The following is a 17,562-nucleotide window of genomic DNA, read 5'->3' as shown; positions in this document are numbered from 1 at the left end:
TTCATATTACGCAGCAGAATGAGATAAATACAAGTTAGTAGTGATGGAAACCCCTGATGAAACTACAATGGGCAGCACCTTCTGCAGTGTGGACACTCTAAAAAGGACGAGCAGTTTCCAAATGCCTACAAAAACATACAAAACAGTTCCTAACATCTGAAAGGACCTGGTGACTTCAAGATACCTTCATCAAAAAGGTTCAGTTTGAGTAGGAAAGCTGTCACAGTACCAAAGTCCAAAAAAACTTAAATTTTAACAGGAATCTTAATACCATAAAATGTAATAAATATGTAAATACACAAATTAAACACAGGTACGTTTAACAAGTTTTAAGTAATGACTTTAAACTGTAATCTCAGATGCGTTTCAGCTATGTTGATATCTGAATAATATTGTAACATAAATGACTGAATGTATCTGTAATTCAATGCCAGGTAGGAACTGACTTTGTAAAGCTTGTTCACTGACATCTGTATGGTTGGTAATGCCATGTGTGGACAGGGTCTATGTTTTAATATAACTGAGAATAAATACATTTCATAATGTGGATGTGAATGCTGAGAAGAAACCAGCTACAAACTGCAAGCTAACAAAATATGTGAAATAAACCTTTTTATACAATCTGATAATGAGCCATTCAAACAAACTATTCCAGCTAAAATAAATACAACACTGAACCTTTTCAGGCAAATCAGTTTAAAACATTAAAGCTAGTAACATGGAGATATTTTAACATATTTGGGCATGAAAAAGTGACCTATTTAAGCATCATCACTGATTTAGCATTTCTTTTACCTGTAATTTTCAAGTATTTTTTAGAAGAAATAGGAAGCAGAAGTAAATTACCCCCAAAAACATGACCATCCGTGATAGTTTTCAGGCAAGAAATATAAACCTATGAGACACATAAAAATATGAGACACAGCGTCACCTTCTAGGTATCTAATCTGATCTAATTAGTTAGTGGGAAAGCATAGGTAACTTTCCTCACTGAAACACCTGGTTTTAGATCACAATAATTTATTAGTATGGTGTAGGGCTTCCTTTTGCGGCCAATATGCCGTCAATTCGTCTTGGGAATGACATATACAAGTCCTGCACAGTGGTCAGAGGGATTTTAAGCCATTCTTCTTGCAGGATAGAGGCCAGGTCACTACGTGATACTGGTGGAGGAAAACGTTTCCTGACTCGCTCCTCCAAAACACCCCAAAGTGGCTCAATAATATTTAGATCTGGTGACTGTGCAGACCATGGGAGATGTTCAACTTCACTTTCATGTTCATCAAACCAATCTTTCACCAGTCTTGCTGTGTGTATTGGTGCATTGTCATCCTGATACACAGCACCGCCTTCAGGATACAATGTTTGAACCTTTGGATGCACATGGTCCTCAAGAATGGTTCGGTAGTCCTTGGCAGTGACGCGCCCATCTAGCACAAGTATTGGGCCAAGGGAATGCCATGATATGGCAGACCAAAGCATCACTGATCCACCCCCATGCTTCACTCTGGGCATGCAACAGTCTGGGTGGTACGCTTCTTTGGGGCTTCTCCACACCGTAACTCTCCCGGATGTGGGGAAAACAGTAAAGGTGGACTCATCAGAGAACAATACATGTTTCACATTGTCCACCGCCCAAAATTTGCACTCCTTGTACCATTGAAACCGACGTTTGGCATTGGCATGAGTGACCAAAGGTTTGGCTATAGCAGCCTGGCCGTGTATATTGACCCTGTGGAGCTCTCGACAGACAGTTCTGGTGGAAACAGGAGAGTTGAGGTGCACATTTAATTCTGCCGTGATTTGGGCAGCCGTGGTTTTATGTTTTTTGGATACAATCCGGGTTAGCACCCAAACATCCCTTTCAGACAGCTTCCTCTTGCGTCCACAGTTAATCCTGTTAGATGTGGTTCATCCTTCTTGGTGGTATGCTGACATTACCCTGGATACCGTGGCTCTTGATACATCACAAAGACTTGCTGTCTTGGTCACAGATGTGCCAGCAAGACGTGCACCAACAATTTGTCCTCTTTTGAACTCTGGTATGTCACCCATAATGTTGTGTCCATTTCAATATTTTGAGCAAAACTGTGCTCTTACCCTGCTAATTGAACCTTCACACTCTGCTCTTACTGGTGCAATGTGCAATCAATGAAGACTGGCTACCAGGCTGGTCCAATTTAGCCATGAAACCTGACACACTAAAATGACACATGTTTCAGTTTCATTGTCCAACCCCTGTAGATCTAAAGCCAAATGTCCAATTAACTGGACTGTTTGAACTGTACAAAGAGCTCCAAGTAGCAGACTTGCCTGACTGTTTTCTGCAAAAAAACTGCTAAGAACAAGAGAAACATAGCATAAATGACTGGATTAGAGTTTTCTAGATATTCAAGTTAAGTCATTGTTACCTTCTAAGATGATTAGATGAATAAAACCTTTCTATTTGTTATCACAGTTTTTTACTGATTTTCTGCTTTACCATGGCAATCTACTGTGAATATTTATACACTGCTCAAAAAAATAAAGGGAACACTTAAACAACACAATATAACTCCAAGTAAATCAAACTTCTGTGAAATCAAACTGTCCACATAGGAAGCAACACTGATTGACAATCAATTTCACATGCTGTTGTGCAAATGGAATAGACAACAGGGGGAAATCTTTGGTGATTAGCAAGAAACACTCAATAAAGGAGTGGTTCTGCAGGTGGGGACCACAGACCACTTCTCAGTACCTATGCTTTCTGGCTGATGTTTTGGTCACTTTTGAATGTTGGTGGTGCTTTCACACAAGTGGGTTAGAAACCGACTCTATGAGGATGGTATGAGGGCCCGACGTCCACAAATGGGGGTTGTGCTCACAGCCCAACACTGTGCAGGACGCTTGGCATTTGCCAGAGAACACCAGGATTGGCAAATTCGCCACCGGGGCCCTGTGCTCTTCCCAGATGAAAGCAGGTTCACACTGAGCACATGTGACACACGTAACAGAGTCTGGAGACAAAATGGAGAGCGATCTGCTGCCTGCAACATCCTTCAGCATGACCAGTTTGGCAGTGGGTCAGTAATGGTGTGGGGTGGGGTGGCATTTCTTTGGAGGGTCCCATGGCCCTCCATGTGCTCGCCAGAGGTAGCCTGACTGCCATTAGGTACTGAGATGAGATCCTCAGACCCCTTGTGAGACCATATGCTGGTGCGATTGGCCCTGGGTTCCTCATAATGCAGGACAATGCTAGACCTCATGTGGCTGGAGTGTCTCAGCAGTTCTTGCAAGATGAAGACAGTGAAGCTATGGACTGGCCCGCACATTCCCCAGACCTGAAACCGATTGAGCACATCTGGGACATCATGTCTCGCTCCATCCACCACAGACTGTCCAGGAGTTGGCGGATGCTTTAGTCCAGGTCTGGGAGGAGATCCCTCAGGAGACCATCTGCCGTCTCATCAGGAGCATGCCCAGGCGTTGTAAGGAGGTCATAAAGGCACATGGAGGCCACACACAATACTGAGCCTCATTTTGACTTGTTTTAAGGACATTACATCAAAGTTGGATCAGCCTGTAGTGTGTTTTTCCACTTTAATTTTGTGTGTGACTCCAAATCCAGGCCTCCCTTGGTTAATAAATTTGATGTCCATTGATGATTTTTGTGTGATTTTGTTGTCAGCACATTTAGCTTTGTACAGAATACAGTATTCAATGAGAATATTTCATTCATTCAGATCTAGGATGTGTTATTTGAGTGTTCCCTTTATTTTTTTGAGCAGTGTATTAACATGATTTTTTGTTTTGTTTTCAACATGTTTTCTCAAGTAACACTTTAGCTTTAACAGGTATTTGTGTATTGTGTGAGAGTCATATGTACTTCATCATACATTTCTTGTACAAATCAGATGTCCTGTTGTGAATAATATTCTCAATAAGAACACATTAAGCTTTAATCATAGCTTTAGGTATTTTGAGAGCAAAACAAGTAATCTGAAAGGCATGTTTTATGTAGTTGTGTCAAAACATTTTCACTAAATCTAATAAACATAATCAGACATGCTTGGTAATGTGTACTAAGACATCCCTCTGATCTCAATTATGGCATCTCCACCTCCTCACTTGTGAAGACAGGTCATGTTGACAGCATCTTGTTCCTGGGGGTGCATGAAAATGCATGTATATGTAGGGCATGTGCATTTACCTCCTGGATGTTTTCTCATTCTACTTAGCTGGATTTCTCAGAACCTGTCTGATCCTGTTGGAGGTAATTGTCTGTGCTTGACCTCCTTGAATTCTTGTTGAGTACCACAGGGGTGTCCCACAGTTTGTCTTCCCAACCTTCCTATTGGGTGATGATCGCACCACTTCTGAATTTCTATCTGTATCAGTTACTTGTGTTGATGTGATTGTACAAGCCAAGCACCACAGAAGCAACAACAGTATACACTTGTAATCAGTCCACTTAATGGTGAAATGTTGGAGTTTGCTTCTAGTCTGAGCAATGCTGGCACCATCGTGTGCTTAAGATTGTTCTGCCTTCTTTTAATCTGTGCAAGGGCCTGTTTTAAGGAGTTTAATTGTTTGTGCCAGGCAGTCACGTAGCTTCTTCAACTAGTTTTCGTACTTGGTAGACCGGGAGTAGTGTTTGTATTTGGCCATTTTAAATTTGACTGAGCAGAGATCCAATGTGGAGGTCTTCAAGGCTCCATTCCCAGGTCACTTTTATTCAATGTCTACATAGTACCCCTTGTTAGGATTAAAGGGTACTATGACAATTCTCACCTAGGCTGACATACAACTTTATTTTTTTCTGTCACCATAGACTCATAGTCCTTTACAATTACTGAGTGTGTCTACAATATCAATAAGTGGGTGGTTCAAAATTTCATCCATCCATCAACAAAAAACAGAAGTCTGCATTTTTGTTTCCAAAAACAGGTTAGAGAACAAAAATTGATTGGACTCAAAGATGCTGCATCAAAATGCTGGAAACTTAAGTTAGGTACCCACACATGATATCTATTTTGAATATGCCTTATCTAATCCGAAAACATTCAAAAATGTTATAGATACCTGTTAAATCAGGTCACTGAAAAACTGGTCCCAGCTTAATTTTCATTAGGTAATTCATTTTAATGAAGTTTTTCATAATCTCAAGGTACAGATGTCAATTGGAAAGCTCATCCAAAAGATAGCATTACGTTTATATGCTTCTTATCACTGCAGCGTTTTCTGTACTCCTCTGGTTTTGAGTGAGCTCCAATGATGCTCGTCATTAGAGCAAAGTGAAAATGTGCAGTTTAAAAACATTTAGTTTTTTTTTTTAAACGGGAGCAAAAGCATTATAATTTAATATGGGTTTCACATAAAGAAAAAAGCTTCTTTCATCATTAATTTTTCTCAGTTCTTAGTTTGATTAAAATTTGCATTTCATTGCTTCTGCTCTTTGAACTGACGAAATTTTAATTACTCTTACATATTTCATTTTTTTTATATAACTTTTAGTCTAAGACGATTCTTTACTTTTGAAAAGCACTATTTCTCTGTGTTTAAATGGTGCATCAGTAAACATGCCTCGGTCTTACATGAACCTTGATCCCTTGTCTCACATATAAACATGGAGGAGGCAAAGGTCAACAGGCCAAGCACTGCAGAGTCCAAGACATTTTTTTAGCAAAAGCATAATATATTTTTGTATGTCTACTATTTTATATATTTGTGCTTATATGTGTTCACAATCTATGTCTGCGTATATAGTGTGTTTTTCATAGTATTATTAAAATAAGATGAACTTAGCAGAGAACATATTACAAGCATGCGGAGGGTAAAACTTTGCACGCTTCTTGGTGCTTGGCATACACAGTAAATTTTAGATCTATTCTCATTTGCTATTTTATATTACATTCTAAGATTTAATCAGAAGAGCTAAATAAACAGAAGATCATACGACACAGTTTGAATCACCCCAGTGCGGTCTGAAATATTTAGGGCACCGTGCATACAGTATGAGAAGGAACTGGAATGGTTTTATGTGTGTCCAAGAGATTACTTGCATCCTTAAGTGGGTACTTGCTTACAAGGGATTTCTTAAAAATTCAGATGCAAGAAGATGAAACTATATGATATATTAAACATGTTTTCACCCCTTCTAGAGAAGGAGAAGTGGCCTGGAAACTTACTAAAGCTAGCACAGCGGAATATTATTATAAAACCTGCACATAAATTTGTGATCATTGTTCAACCTACTGCAATTTAATTCTCAGTGATTTTTACAAGGTCCTTAACACACAACATACGGATTTAAATTATTCCAAAACAATAGCTACAATGTTAAATTGGACTGAAATGCCATATGAGCTTTTTACATACTTGTAACCTTAAACAACCAAGATCTGTATGCTAATTGTGTTCAGTCAGTGTACATACAACAGTGCAGATGGTTTAGGGTGTAAAGTTTCAGTCGGTATCTAAAACTTCATCACCTAGCTGCAATTCCACAGAAATCATGTGGGGCTGCAAAGGAAAATGTTAATGAGAACAGTGTGCAAAAGTATAAAAACATGTGGTTCCCTTTTGTTGCTTACAGAATGACAATAATTAGTTTCCAGGTAATTGATGAAGGAAAAAAAAAGCACTAAAATACATAAATTTAAGGAACAAGTAATACACTTAAATAAAACCTGAGAGATGGAATTGAAAGTCCTTGTCTGTTAAGAGTAAAGAATCTGGAAACAATGTTTTAGACTGACTGAGCAGAAAAGAAGCCATATTGCTGGGGTTCAAACTTTACTAGAGTTTGAAAACCATCCTTTTGTGGCAAAACAAGCAAATAATATATTTTGCAATGTCAAAAATTAATCCTATTAATATGCAAAGCTAAGCAGAAACTAAATTAGATGCTCAGTCATTTTTAGGTCTTGCAACAGATTTTTCAATATTATTTAGGACTGGACTTTGACTGGGCTACATTAACAGTTAAACTTGCTCTGAACCAAACCTTTCTATTTTAGCTCTGGCTGTAAGTATGTTTATTTTTTATATACTGGAAGTTGAACCTTTTCTACCAGGGTTTTTTCCAAGATTGCCCTCCACCTATTTCTTCATTAACTCTGACCAGCTTTACAGTTCCTGCTATCCACCACTGTATTTCACCATGATGATGGTGTGCACAGGGTGAATTGCACTGTTGGTTTTTCACTAAAAGAGCATTTTGTTATGTAGGCCTAAACATTTTTTCTCATCTGACCAGAGCAGTTTTTCCTACATGGCTTGTGGCAACCTGCAAACATGGCTTGTTATGGTATATTTCTGACACTCTTTCAAAAAGGTCAGATTGTGGATTGTACAACTAACAGTTATAAAGTGGACAGATTCTCTCACCTGAGATTAACCTTTTGGCAAAACACCGGGAGTTATAATAGTCTGGCTGTCTACTTAAGTAATGCACTCTTGTTAGTTTGGATAAATGGCCGTTTCTTGGTAGGTTTGCAGCTGTGCCATACTCTGAGCTGAACAGCACTCAGTGAGATGTTCAAAGACTTGGGTATTATTTTATTACCTAACCCTGCTTTGGACTTTTCTACAACTTTCTCCCTGTCTTGTCTGTCATGTTCGTTGGTCTCCATAAGGCTGTTGATTCACTAATGTTCTGTAACAAAACCTCTGAGGTCTTCACAGAACAGCTTGACTTACTGAAATGAATACCGAGTTTAAAATGGACATTTCATGCAAAATCCATCATTTAGCCCATAAATACATTTCAGTGTGTACTTAGAGTCCGTCGGAGTGCTGAAAAGTTTAATTTAGTCTCACCAGGTGTTGCAGAGATATCTTTTATTCGGTTTGGGTCATATTTTTCAGTTCATTCAGTTTTCTCTATTCTCTGTTACATTTTTTCAACTGTTATGTCACAGTATTTGCTGTGGAACAGCTAAATAAAGTCATGGATTTCCAGCTGACAAATTTCACCTGTGATTGTATAGTCCAAGCTCAAGAGGATCCAAGAGGATAAGTTCGGTTCGGTTGTTGGGTGTAATAACCAACACAATTCATTACACCGTCCCCAGGATCAGAACTTCTTCAAAGTGCCTGGTTACATTTTATTTTTCATGGAAATGTTCCCACATCAGTGGGGAAACTCCTATTTCCCCCCACTTCAAGGATGAGTGCCTTCAGCAACTTCCGAAGGATTTGCTGCAGGACTTCATCTGATTAAGGGGTCAGTTCTTTCTGTCTGTGGAAACGACGGACACAGCAAAGCAGTAAGCTGCAAATAGTGCTAAACTGATAAACATTATTTTAGACATAAATCTATTGTGTGTTGATATGACCTCCTGGCCATTGTTCTGATTACAGTAGCATTGTGCCTTCTGCTTATGTTAGTGCTGTTTTTAGCTCCTTGAGGACAGAACCATACTGCCTGTTTTGAATATTATTATTACATAAAAAGTTTTGCATTGTTTTTGCTGATTTTGTCTTGTTTCTGCCCTGCTAGATATTTGTAATCACAATTCAAAAATGGCCGAACGGGTTAACGTGCAGCACTCTTTGACCTCTAGGGGGTGGGTTCTGAAGTGCCCCAATAGGGTTTAAAGAGACCGCACCAAAAGGAGTTGTTCTCAGACGCACCTCAGAACTGGAGTAAAAGAGGAACCTGTAGAGCTACAATAACAAGGAATTCAGATCAAAGCTTTGCAGTTCCACTTTATACAGACCACAACTGAATGGTTTTGGTGTGAAAAGGAAGAATTTAAAAGCATGACATGTCCCCTTTAAATTACACACCGGTAGAATATACTAAGTAGTTGATTTCCACAGGCAATAAGTTGCACTGGAATTGATATTGGTTAAAACCATGTATCCTTTTCCTGTTGCATTACAATTATGCAGTCTTTCCTGTCATGAATTTTGTGGTGGCAATGTGAAAAAATGTACAAAAGTTAGTGTGAATGTTTTTTCAAGGCACTGTATTTCATGATTACTTCTACAACTGTTGCCCTTACAAAAGGTGAAACTACCATAGAGAAAACGATCCAGTTACTGTAGCCATCATTGCTATATTTGGGAAAAAATGTGATGTAGGTTCTCACATTATGAGAAAAAGCTTTAATTAAAGGATCCTATGAAGACATCAAAATTGGCTTCTTTCACCCTTTTTTTTGTTTTTAATTTTCATCGGCTGTTGTTTAACCCCTTCACCAACCTACCTCCATATCACTCCCTGATTAGTCCTTTCCATATTTATTTCAACAGGTTTAAAATAACATCTCAGCTCCATTTAGTTTGTACTTCAGTTCTCTTTGGTCTATCTGAACTCCATGAGCTTTTTAGAGTTTATAACATGACTGTCACAGGCAAAAAAAACAAAACAATTCAGTACTTATTGAGCTTAGAGAAGCAGAGAAATATGTCAAAAAGGCAAAAGTATACCATCCACATTCATATACCACACATCTGAACAACTTGATCCAGTCTTGAGTTTATCTTCTGTGATGGCTAAAAAAAATCATTGACTGCTGGTTCATAAAAAGAGTCAGAAATCAAGAGAATGTGTGAAAAATGATATAGAGATTTCAAGCAAGATGAAGCCCAAAAGCAGATAAAATAGCCACAGAATTAATTAGACTTTAAAGTGAGAAAAGATTTCAATCACCAATTATTCAGAATAATTAAAACAAAAGATGTCTGAAACAAAATTACTTAAGGAATCTGAAAGATAAAGCAAGTCCGATGCTAATGTCCAAGTTTTAATTTTAGATCAGGGAACATTTTTAATTCTGAAAACTAGTTCTTGAACGTCCACATTCAGTCTTGCAAATACTGTCAAGGACTACTTGAGTCCTCATCAGTGAGCTGAACACAGCATAGTGTTGTTTTTTCTCTGTTGTCATATCTGTCATCTCACCCAGCAGGTGCAATGTTCTAACTCGCTCCTAAGGTTTAAACCAATATCATCAGCAGAAGCAACCAGGCTGCAATCCAGTCCTCCTCTGTGGGTGCTTCAGTGAAGCCAAGGAACTGCAAATCTGACACTGATGAGCTTTGACTAAAATGCATTTACTATTTTGACACTTGAATCAGATTTTGTTGCAGTAGCTTATTTAAGGATGACTGGATTAGATATCGGAGATCGCCACTCGGTGAGGTTTAACTGACAGTAGGGTGAAACCCTGTGAGACGTCGTTAGTTTAACCGTGGCTTATTTGTAAACTCGCCAGTCCTGTTCTGGATACCTCCAAGCTCAGCATGTTGTTGGAGTAGAACAGAAACTTTGTATATAGACTCTTGATAAAAGTTAACTTTAAAAAAAAAAAAAAAAAGCAGAATCAAAGTGGAGATCAGTTTGCTGGAGTTCAGCTGGTTTTAATTTGTGCGACCACACATCAAACAGTGAAACCCTGTAATTGGTCTTTCAATGTCAGCCTTTTTGTGAGAGAATGAAAAGCTTAATCTCTATTGGTCTTACATGCTGATGTGAGCCTTTGGATGTTTTCGTTTGTGTCTTATCAAAATAGGCTAAAGGACAATTTCAAAGGGGTTTAAATCAAATTAGGATGTGTTACTAATAGACCATGTCGTCATTTCCTCCATCATGAATGTTAGCCATCCAGCTGACATCCTGCAACTTGATCCAATCTACCATTATTTCTGAGGCCATGACCATTATTTCTGCTGGTTTTAGAATACTATTGTCAAGTTCATTCACAGCAGAACATTCTTTTGGTATTATTTCTCCACTCCAGGAAAGGTGGTCACATGGTTTAATAAGTAACTAAATATATAACAGTATGAGGGTCCATTTATCCGAAATAAGGCATATTCTTCAAGCTGACCATGTTACAGGAAGGGAGATGGTCACAAGAATGAGTTATGCTTTTATTATTTTATTAGCAGCATCTGGGGGCTATTCACCAGGTCCCCACTTCCCACTTCCTCTGTTTGTTTATAATCAAGACAAATGAACCGTAACCTTTCTGACCCCACACACACCCACCCTAAATGATGTTTGAACCATCAAGGACAATGGCCTCTGTGACAGTGCTTCATGGACTTACTTGCACACACTCACAAGCACACACACACATGCTCAAGATAAACATATGCACCCCTCACACCACCTTCACCGTTCCCGGCATGATGTTGTTTTGTCAACTGTTGCTTCTTTGTGCTGAGGTTTTTTTGCAATCTCAAACTGTATCCTGCTAAGGATAAAGTGTGAAATATGATTTTTTTTCCCTCTACTTACCTAATGTGGCCTCTTTTCTCATCTAGCAAGGACAGTGCCTGTGAGTGGGCAGCAAAGCCTCAGTGACCCGTCCCCCCTTGTCTTGTGTCATGATGTATGTTTAGATGGGTTGTACTGGAATTCTAATTTCCCCTCGGGGATCAATAAAGTATCTTTGAATTTGAATTGAATTGAATTTGGAACTGTGTGTGACCAAGCATGTATAAATAAAGAGGGAGGAGTGTTAATACTTCGTAGTTTGTATTGCACAGCTACCCTTGCCGCAAGTATAACTGACTCTGTCGTTCCTTACCTCTGAGTTGACTAAATAATACCTAACAAGAACCCTGAACATCCTCTTCATGAGACTGTCCTACAACAACAGAGTGTCTTCAGTCAGATGCTTCTTCAGATCTGCTGTAAGACGGAGCGCTACAGGAGATCCTTCCTGCCCACAGCCATCAACATCTACAACGGCTCTTTGAAGCAACCTGCATTTTATGAGCTACATCATTTAATTTCCCTTTGGAATTAATAAAGTTTCTTTGAACTGAATTGAATTTATTTTTTTACAAGTTGCTGTAGTATTTCCACACTTTTTTCTCAGCATAGCATCAATTTTGTAAACTGCACCAATCTATCCTGCAGCCAAACACTCACACAACATGATTCCCCCCACCCTTTCCTCTAAATGTAAAGTTTTAACTTTTCAGATGCCAACAGATAATAACTGCATATGACCTCACTTCAAAACCGTCACTTTAAAGCTCTTCAGCGATGAAATATTTTCTTTCTTTTTAGGCTCATTTGTGTTGGGTCCTCTAAATTTACATCACAGCAAATGAATACTTCTGTGATATCAAAAAACAGCAGCTGTTCCTAACAATTTACAAAACCTCCCTATCTTCATCATTATGAAATCTCTTTCCAATTATACAGACACTAAAAGCGGAACTAAAGTGGTGGAAACAAGTCGCATAAAAAGGTCTCTGAAGTGCTTATACGCTCACAAAAATAACTCAAATCTGCAGCCATTTGGAATAATTAGCAATGTTTAGGTTGCCAGCAAACAACCCATATCTGTGTGGGTTAATTAAATGAGACACCCTTTTTTCTTATTAGGCTAATCTGTGTGTCAACAGAAAATAAATGGATATAATTAGAAACGTCTGTAATGTCTGTGTTCCGTCTAGATGGAATTTTTAAGGCCCTGCCTTTAGAAAGGATTTCTTCATGCAGGGTCTTAGTCAACAATGGACTGAAAAGAATAAATAATTTCAAATGAGCTCCACCAAAACCTTATCTGCTTGTAAAGGTGAGTCAGCTACGTTTTACATAATTAAAATGTAAGAATGTTCAAAAATGTAAAAACCACCATCAACTTCTGCGTTCTTCTCATTTACAAATAAAACCTCAATAAACAAGACTACTGTGATTTGACCTTAAATGTCTCAGACAGAATTCAATGCCTGCTAGCAGTGATATTTTTCCTCTTCTCTTTTCTCCCATTGTTAATTAAGCACTGATGGGATACTCCAGGGGAGATGCTAATTGACACAGATTGTGAGTTATACTGACAAGCAAGTCAGATAAGGTGTTACTTTTGTCCCATTGGGGAAAATTATCTTCTTCTGTTTTTTTCCTGTCTGACTCAAACATTATTAAATCTATGCGGAAAAGAAAACCCTTTAACAGCATCTAAGGTTTAAAGGGAGATGCCCAAAGATAAAAGCACCCTTTAAATGAGCTATAGTTATGGGAGGTTTATTATTATCAACCTCTTTATAAACTTAATTTTGTTAAAGATTATAATCCTTTGAGTCTGTTGCCTTTTCTAAATTGTTTTTTATGTGCAGCCTACTGAATTTCTTACAATCACTGGCAACTTCATTAGATACAAGAGGACTTCCTCATGGTACAGATTCAACAAGGTACATGATCCGTATCTCCAGTTTCTATGCATCCAAAAGAGGATCTGGCGAAACAATACTTAGGAAGGCTATGGGATTTAAAGGATGCTGGTTGGCACTAAGGGGCCCAAAGTGTACCATGACAATTATCCGTGCCCTATTACACCACCATTGGCAACCGGAGCGTTTGCTAAAAGGCAGGTTGTACTTATCTGAAAATTGCAGACGACATTGAGAGAAATTAGACCAGTTTTTCTTCCCCCAATCTGTAATTGTCCAATGTTCTCTGGAGCTATGAAGCATACATCTCTGTCTGGAACCTAATTGATGACACAAAGCCTGCAGGCTTTGTGTCATTAAATGCAATGTTTGGTGCAGAGTGGATTAGGGTTTTATGAATGTCTATCAGGAGCTGGACTTGGCTCCTTAGTTGCAGTGGAAGTAAATCTAAATGCAAGGATACCAAGACATTTTGGCTAATTTCATGCTGCCACCTTTTGTGGGAACAATTTGGGGATGGCCCCTTCCTGTTGCATGACTGCCTACAAGTGCACAAAGAAAGGTCCATAAAGACATAGATGAGTCAGTTTGGTGTGGCAGAACTTAAAGGGCCTGCACAAAATATTGACCCCAACCCAAGAGAACCCCTTTGGGATGGATTACAGCAGAGACGATGAGTCAGGGCTTGTTGTCCAACATTAATATCATAAATATACTTCAAAATAAATGGTAATAGCAATGCCATAACCATACACCTAAAACTTGTGTAAAGCTTCCCCAACAGAGATGAAGCTGCTATAGTTGTAAAGGCTGGGAAACATTATATTAAACTCCACAGATTAACAATGGGATGTCCACCAAGTTCATATGTGTGTGAAGGCTGACTAGCAAATACTTTTGGCAATATAGTGTTTTCAGGGTGAAAGTTTTTACTATCTAAAACCAAACTCTTTGTGGTCCCAGTTTTTGCTGTTTAAATGTTTTTTTTACAAGTTTTTTAATCATGTTAATTCACTGGAAAGAGCTCAAAAGATTTATTTTATAGGAAATGGCCATATTTAATTTGCATTTGTCTTGCACAATTGGATAAGCCAACTTCAGTTTATTATAGTCTGTATATCAACAGCACAGGTAAAGCTGTGAAAGATTTTGGTTGAAATCACAATCAATCTAATTACCAGAATAATTGCTTTAAAAGAGGAACAGCAGTGATTGAATGTGTTGTCGACTTGCTTTAGCAACTCTATAGGAAAGCAGGCAGCTGCCAACACTTTGCACCAACGCTGCCTTTTATTGCTGCTAGTAACACTGGAGCTGAAGGAATAGTTTGCTGGATCTTAAATAACTTTAATAGAAGAGATTTAGTTGTACCTCAGAAGGCTCTAGAACATCTGACTTTGTCTATTAGGCTATTTGGTAGAGAAGAGAGAACAAAATAATCATGTTGCTACTAGTGCAGAGATTGCACATCTCCGGCTCCTTGTAAGTATGAGTGTATCTACTGTATATCAAAAGATTTTTCGACAACAGCCTTGTGACAAGAAAAGTAAAGAGGTCAAGAACATACTGAAATTTGTTCTTGAGAGATTTGCCCTTGAATTTGAGAAACATTCATGAGCACATGATGCTCCCGTTGCCATGTTTCTCAAAGGGGATGGTGTGTTCAAGATGAAGCATAGTGTTTGTTTTGTGCCACACATGGTGTTTTGCATGTATGCCAAAATGTTGGAGTGGCACGCCATGCTTTTCTGAGTATTAGCTGTGAAACAAATTTGAAAAGTTTATAATTTCCTTCCACCTTAAAATCATGTTCTCCTTTGGGTTGGTGTATTTATGTATTAACTGATTAGTTCACTAGTTCATTCATTTCTTTGATCTTTTTGTTACATATGTTTAGTACCTTTTCCCCTTTAGTGGAAAACAGCAAAAAATGAGACTTCGATTGTCTCAGACACAATAGAATGTGATTTGAGCTTATAAAGTCATCAATGTTTTTAGTGTCAGAGAGATAACATGCATCCATGAAATGATTACTTGCAGGGCGATAATTGTTACAGGGGCAGGATAATTTCCCAGGAGATCTTCTAGAACTAAACATCGTTCAAAGGAGACAACATGTTTAGAGCGAAGTCAAAGTAGCAAACAGAAAATTGTTAAGAAACTGTTTTATTCTCATATCTTTTCTCTGCTCCTCCTTTACAAACAGGGGACCGTTTACACTGACATTACTACACTGCTCCACAACTTCAAAACTTCCAGTAGAACTTGGCCAGCTTAATCCGATTGCGCTCTTTCCATCACAATTTAGATCTGTGATTGATAACATCGGACTCCTTTGTGTTTTTAGAGCCTGAACTGTTGGCTATCACAATTTAATATATATATATATATATATATATATATATATATATATATATATATATATATATATATATATATATGTATATATATATATATATATATATATATATATATATATGTATTATATATGTATATCTTTTTACTTTCATTTCAGCATTTAGGCCTAACTTTATCCCTATGCAGAAGGGCAAACTAAAAAAAAACAAAATATATCAAGCACAGAAAGATAGATTTTTGTTTACATAGTATTTCCCCAATAAAAGTATGAAATCAACCAAACCAGTTGCTAGGAGAAGAAAGGTGAGACAAAGAAACAAGAAAGGCACCACAGAGAGATCTGGTAAGTAGCCATCAGAGAAGGTTAAATAAGGTTTCTCAGCCAATGCGGTCACTCTTTGTGCCATTATTGTGGTTGTCAGAGCAAAATCATTAATTTCCCTCATAGAGGCAAAAAAGTGTGACCCCAATAGTTGCAGGCGTAAACTCTTACATTTCCATGCAATACATATGGACTTCTGAAATTGAGCACAAAATAGCTGATGTGGGTATATGAAGGGGGGGGGCTTGCCTGTGAAAGGTCCAGCTCTACCTATCCTGATAGTCATCTCATCCGAGCCTGGGAGCTGGAACAATGGATCCTCTGCTTTTTCCTTTGCCAGCTTGGAGTCAGGGGGCAGAGCCAAGGCAGTGTGGGGGTTGGCGCCGACACCCTGATGATGGCAAAAGAATACAGAAACACAGAGGTTGGTTAAATCAATTTTACACTCAGCAGATTGATAAAGAACAGAATTTTCTAAATATTTTATTCAAATGTGTCATTTTGTCTTTTCAGGGGTTTACAGAAAAATGTAAGCGACTTACTGTACAGCACCTTGCAAATGTATTTAGGCAAAAGTTTTTTCTTTGTCCAATATAAAAAAGGGCTATGTGTGCAGCAAAACTAATACTGTACATCACCTTTAACACTGCACCCCACTGGGAAAATTGGAAGTGGCAACATTATGCTGATCTTAAATAAAACATATTCTGTGTGGAAACTGCTTATATGACAATTAATAAAATACACATTTAGATGTGTATGACGCTGTGATAGAAGCGGCTCATGCGCCCTGAATCGTATGGACCACATTCTGCAGGAGGCTGAGCCTCTCTGAGCGCTAGGTATCTCCTGATTGCCCCTCCCGCCTGGAGGAGCGCATCCTCCCACGCCAGCTGCCACGGGCAGGACCGCTCCTCTTCAGAACGCCGGAGATGTACACTGTTCTGATGGAGGCTAGTTGTGCACTCCCAGCACAACTGAATAAATATGGAAAATAAATATACAAAATAAATGATTCCAAATCTGTATGTCAGCAACAGAAGAATTTTAATGAACCGTTATTTACTCATCTCCCAACCCAATTCGAGTGTGTTGTTTCTGAACCTTGTTATACTCCACAATTTCTCTGTATATCTCAGGGACTGTAGCTGATCACAGTTAACCCATACATCTCAGTTTCCTGTCACTGCATTCAACTTCAATTTGAACAACAGACACACTGACACATGAATCAACAATCAGATTTGTCTATATAGTTGTAAAAACATATAATGAATTCAACCTCCTTATATAAACTCAAGCAATATTACCTTCTATCTACAGGGCTTTGCAAAAGTATTTATAATCACTGTACTTGTACAAATCAACAACGAATGTCAATGTGCTTAATTGGGAATTTATCTGAAAACCCAACACAAAGTAGCACAATGCAGTGAAGTGGAAAGAAAATTATGTGAAGTTTTTATGAATATTTACAATACTTTAGAAAACTTTGGTGTGCGATTGTCTTTAGACCCCTTTATTCTGATTCTCTTGAATAGAAACATGGAATATGGTGGTGGCAGCATCTGGTGTGGGTATGCTTTCTTCAGCTGGTAAACGTTTCAGGTTGCAGGTTTATTTATTCTAAAAAAGGGCAATTGCAAATTAGGGAACAAATACACAGTATTTCTAAATATACCCAGAATGTAGCCCAATAATGATTTATATCTGCATGTCCCTTAGCAGGTTGATGGTAACACATAACACATATAGTA

The 17,562-nt window shown here is 38.3% G+C and overlaps 1 protein-coding gene across 4 annotated transcripts in view; it reads right to left on the bottom strand.

The window, feature by feature from the left end:
• Positions 1-17,562, bottom strand: part of LOC124875723 (zinc transporter ZIP11-like) — a 210,338-nt gene that overhangs the window by 61,697 nt on the left and 131,079 nt on the right. For 2 of the 4 annotated variants that reach the window (XM_047378067.1, XM_047378069.1), the window contains exon 5: positions 16,055-16,196. In XM_047378067.1, coding sequence (XP_047234023.1) covers positions 16,055-16,196 — 142 coding nt within the window. The remainder of the gene's footprint in view (positions 1-16,054; positions 16,197-17,562) is intronic. The other 2 variants (XM_047378068.1, XM_047378070.1) reach the window with 1 other exon arrangement.

The sequence above is a fragment of the Girardinichthys multiradiatus genome, chromosome 10 (genome assembly GCF_021462225.1).
Source record: "Girardinichthys multiradiatus isolate DD_20200921_A chromosome 10, DD_fGirMul_XY1, whole genome shotgun sequence".
Taxonomy (NCBI): Eukaryota; Metazoa; Chordata; class Actinopteri; order Cyprinodontiformes; family Goodeidae; genus Girardinichthys; species Girardinichthys multiradiatus.
The sequence above is the reverse complement of the archived record's forward strand: the minus strand, read 5'-3'. Positions and strand labels throughout refer to the sequence as shown.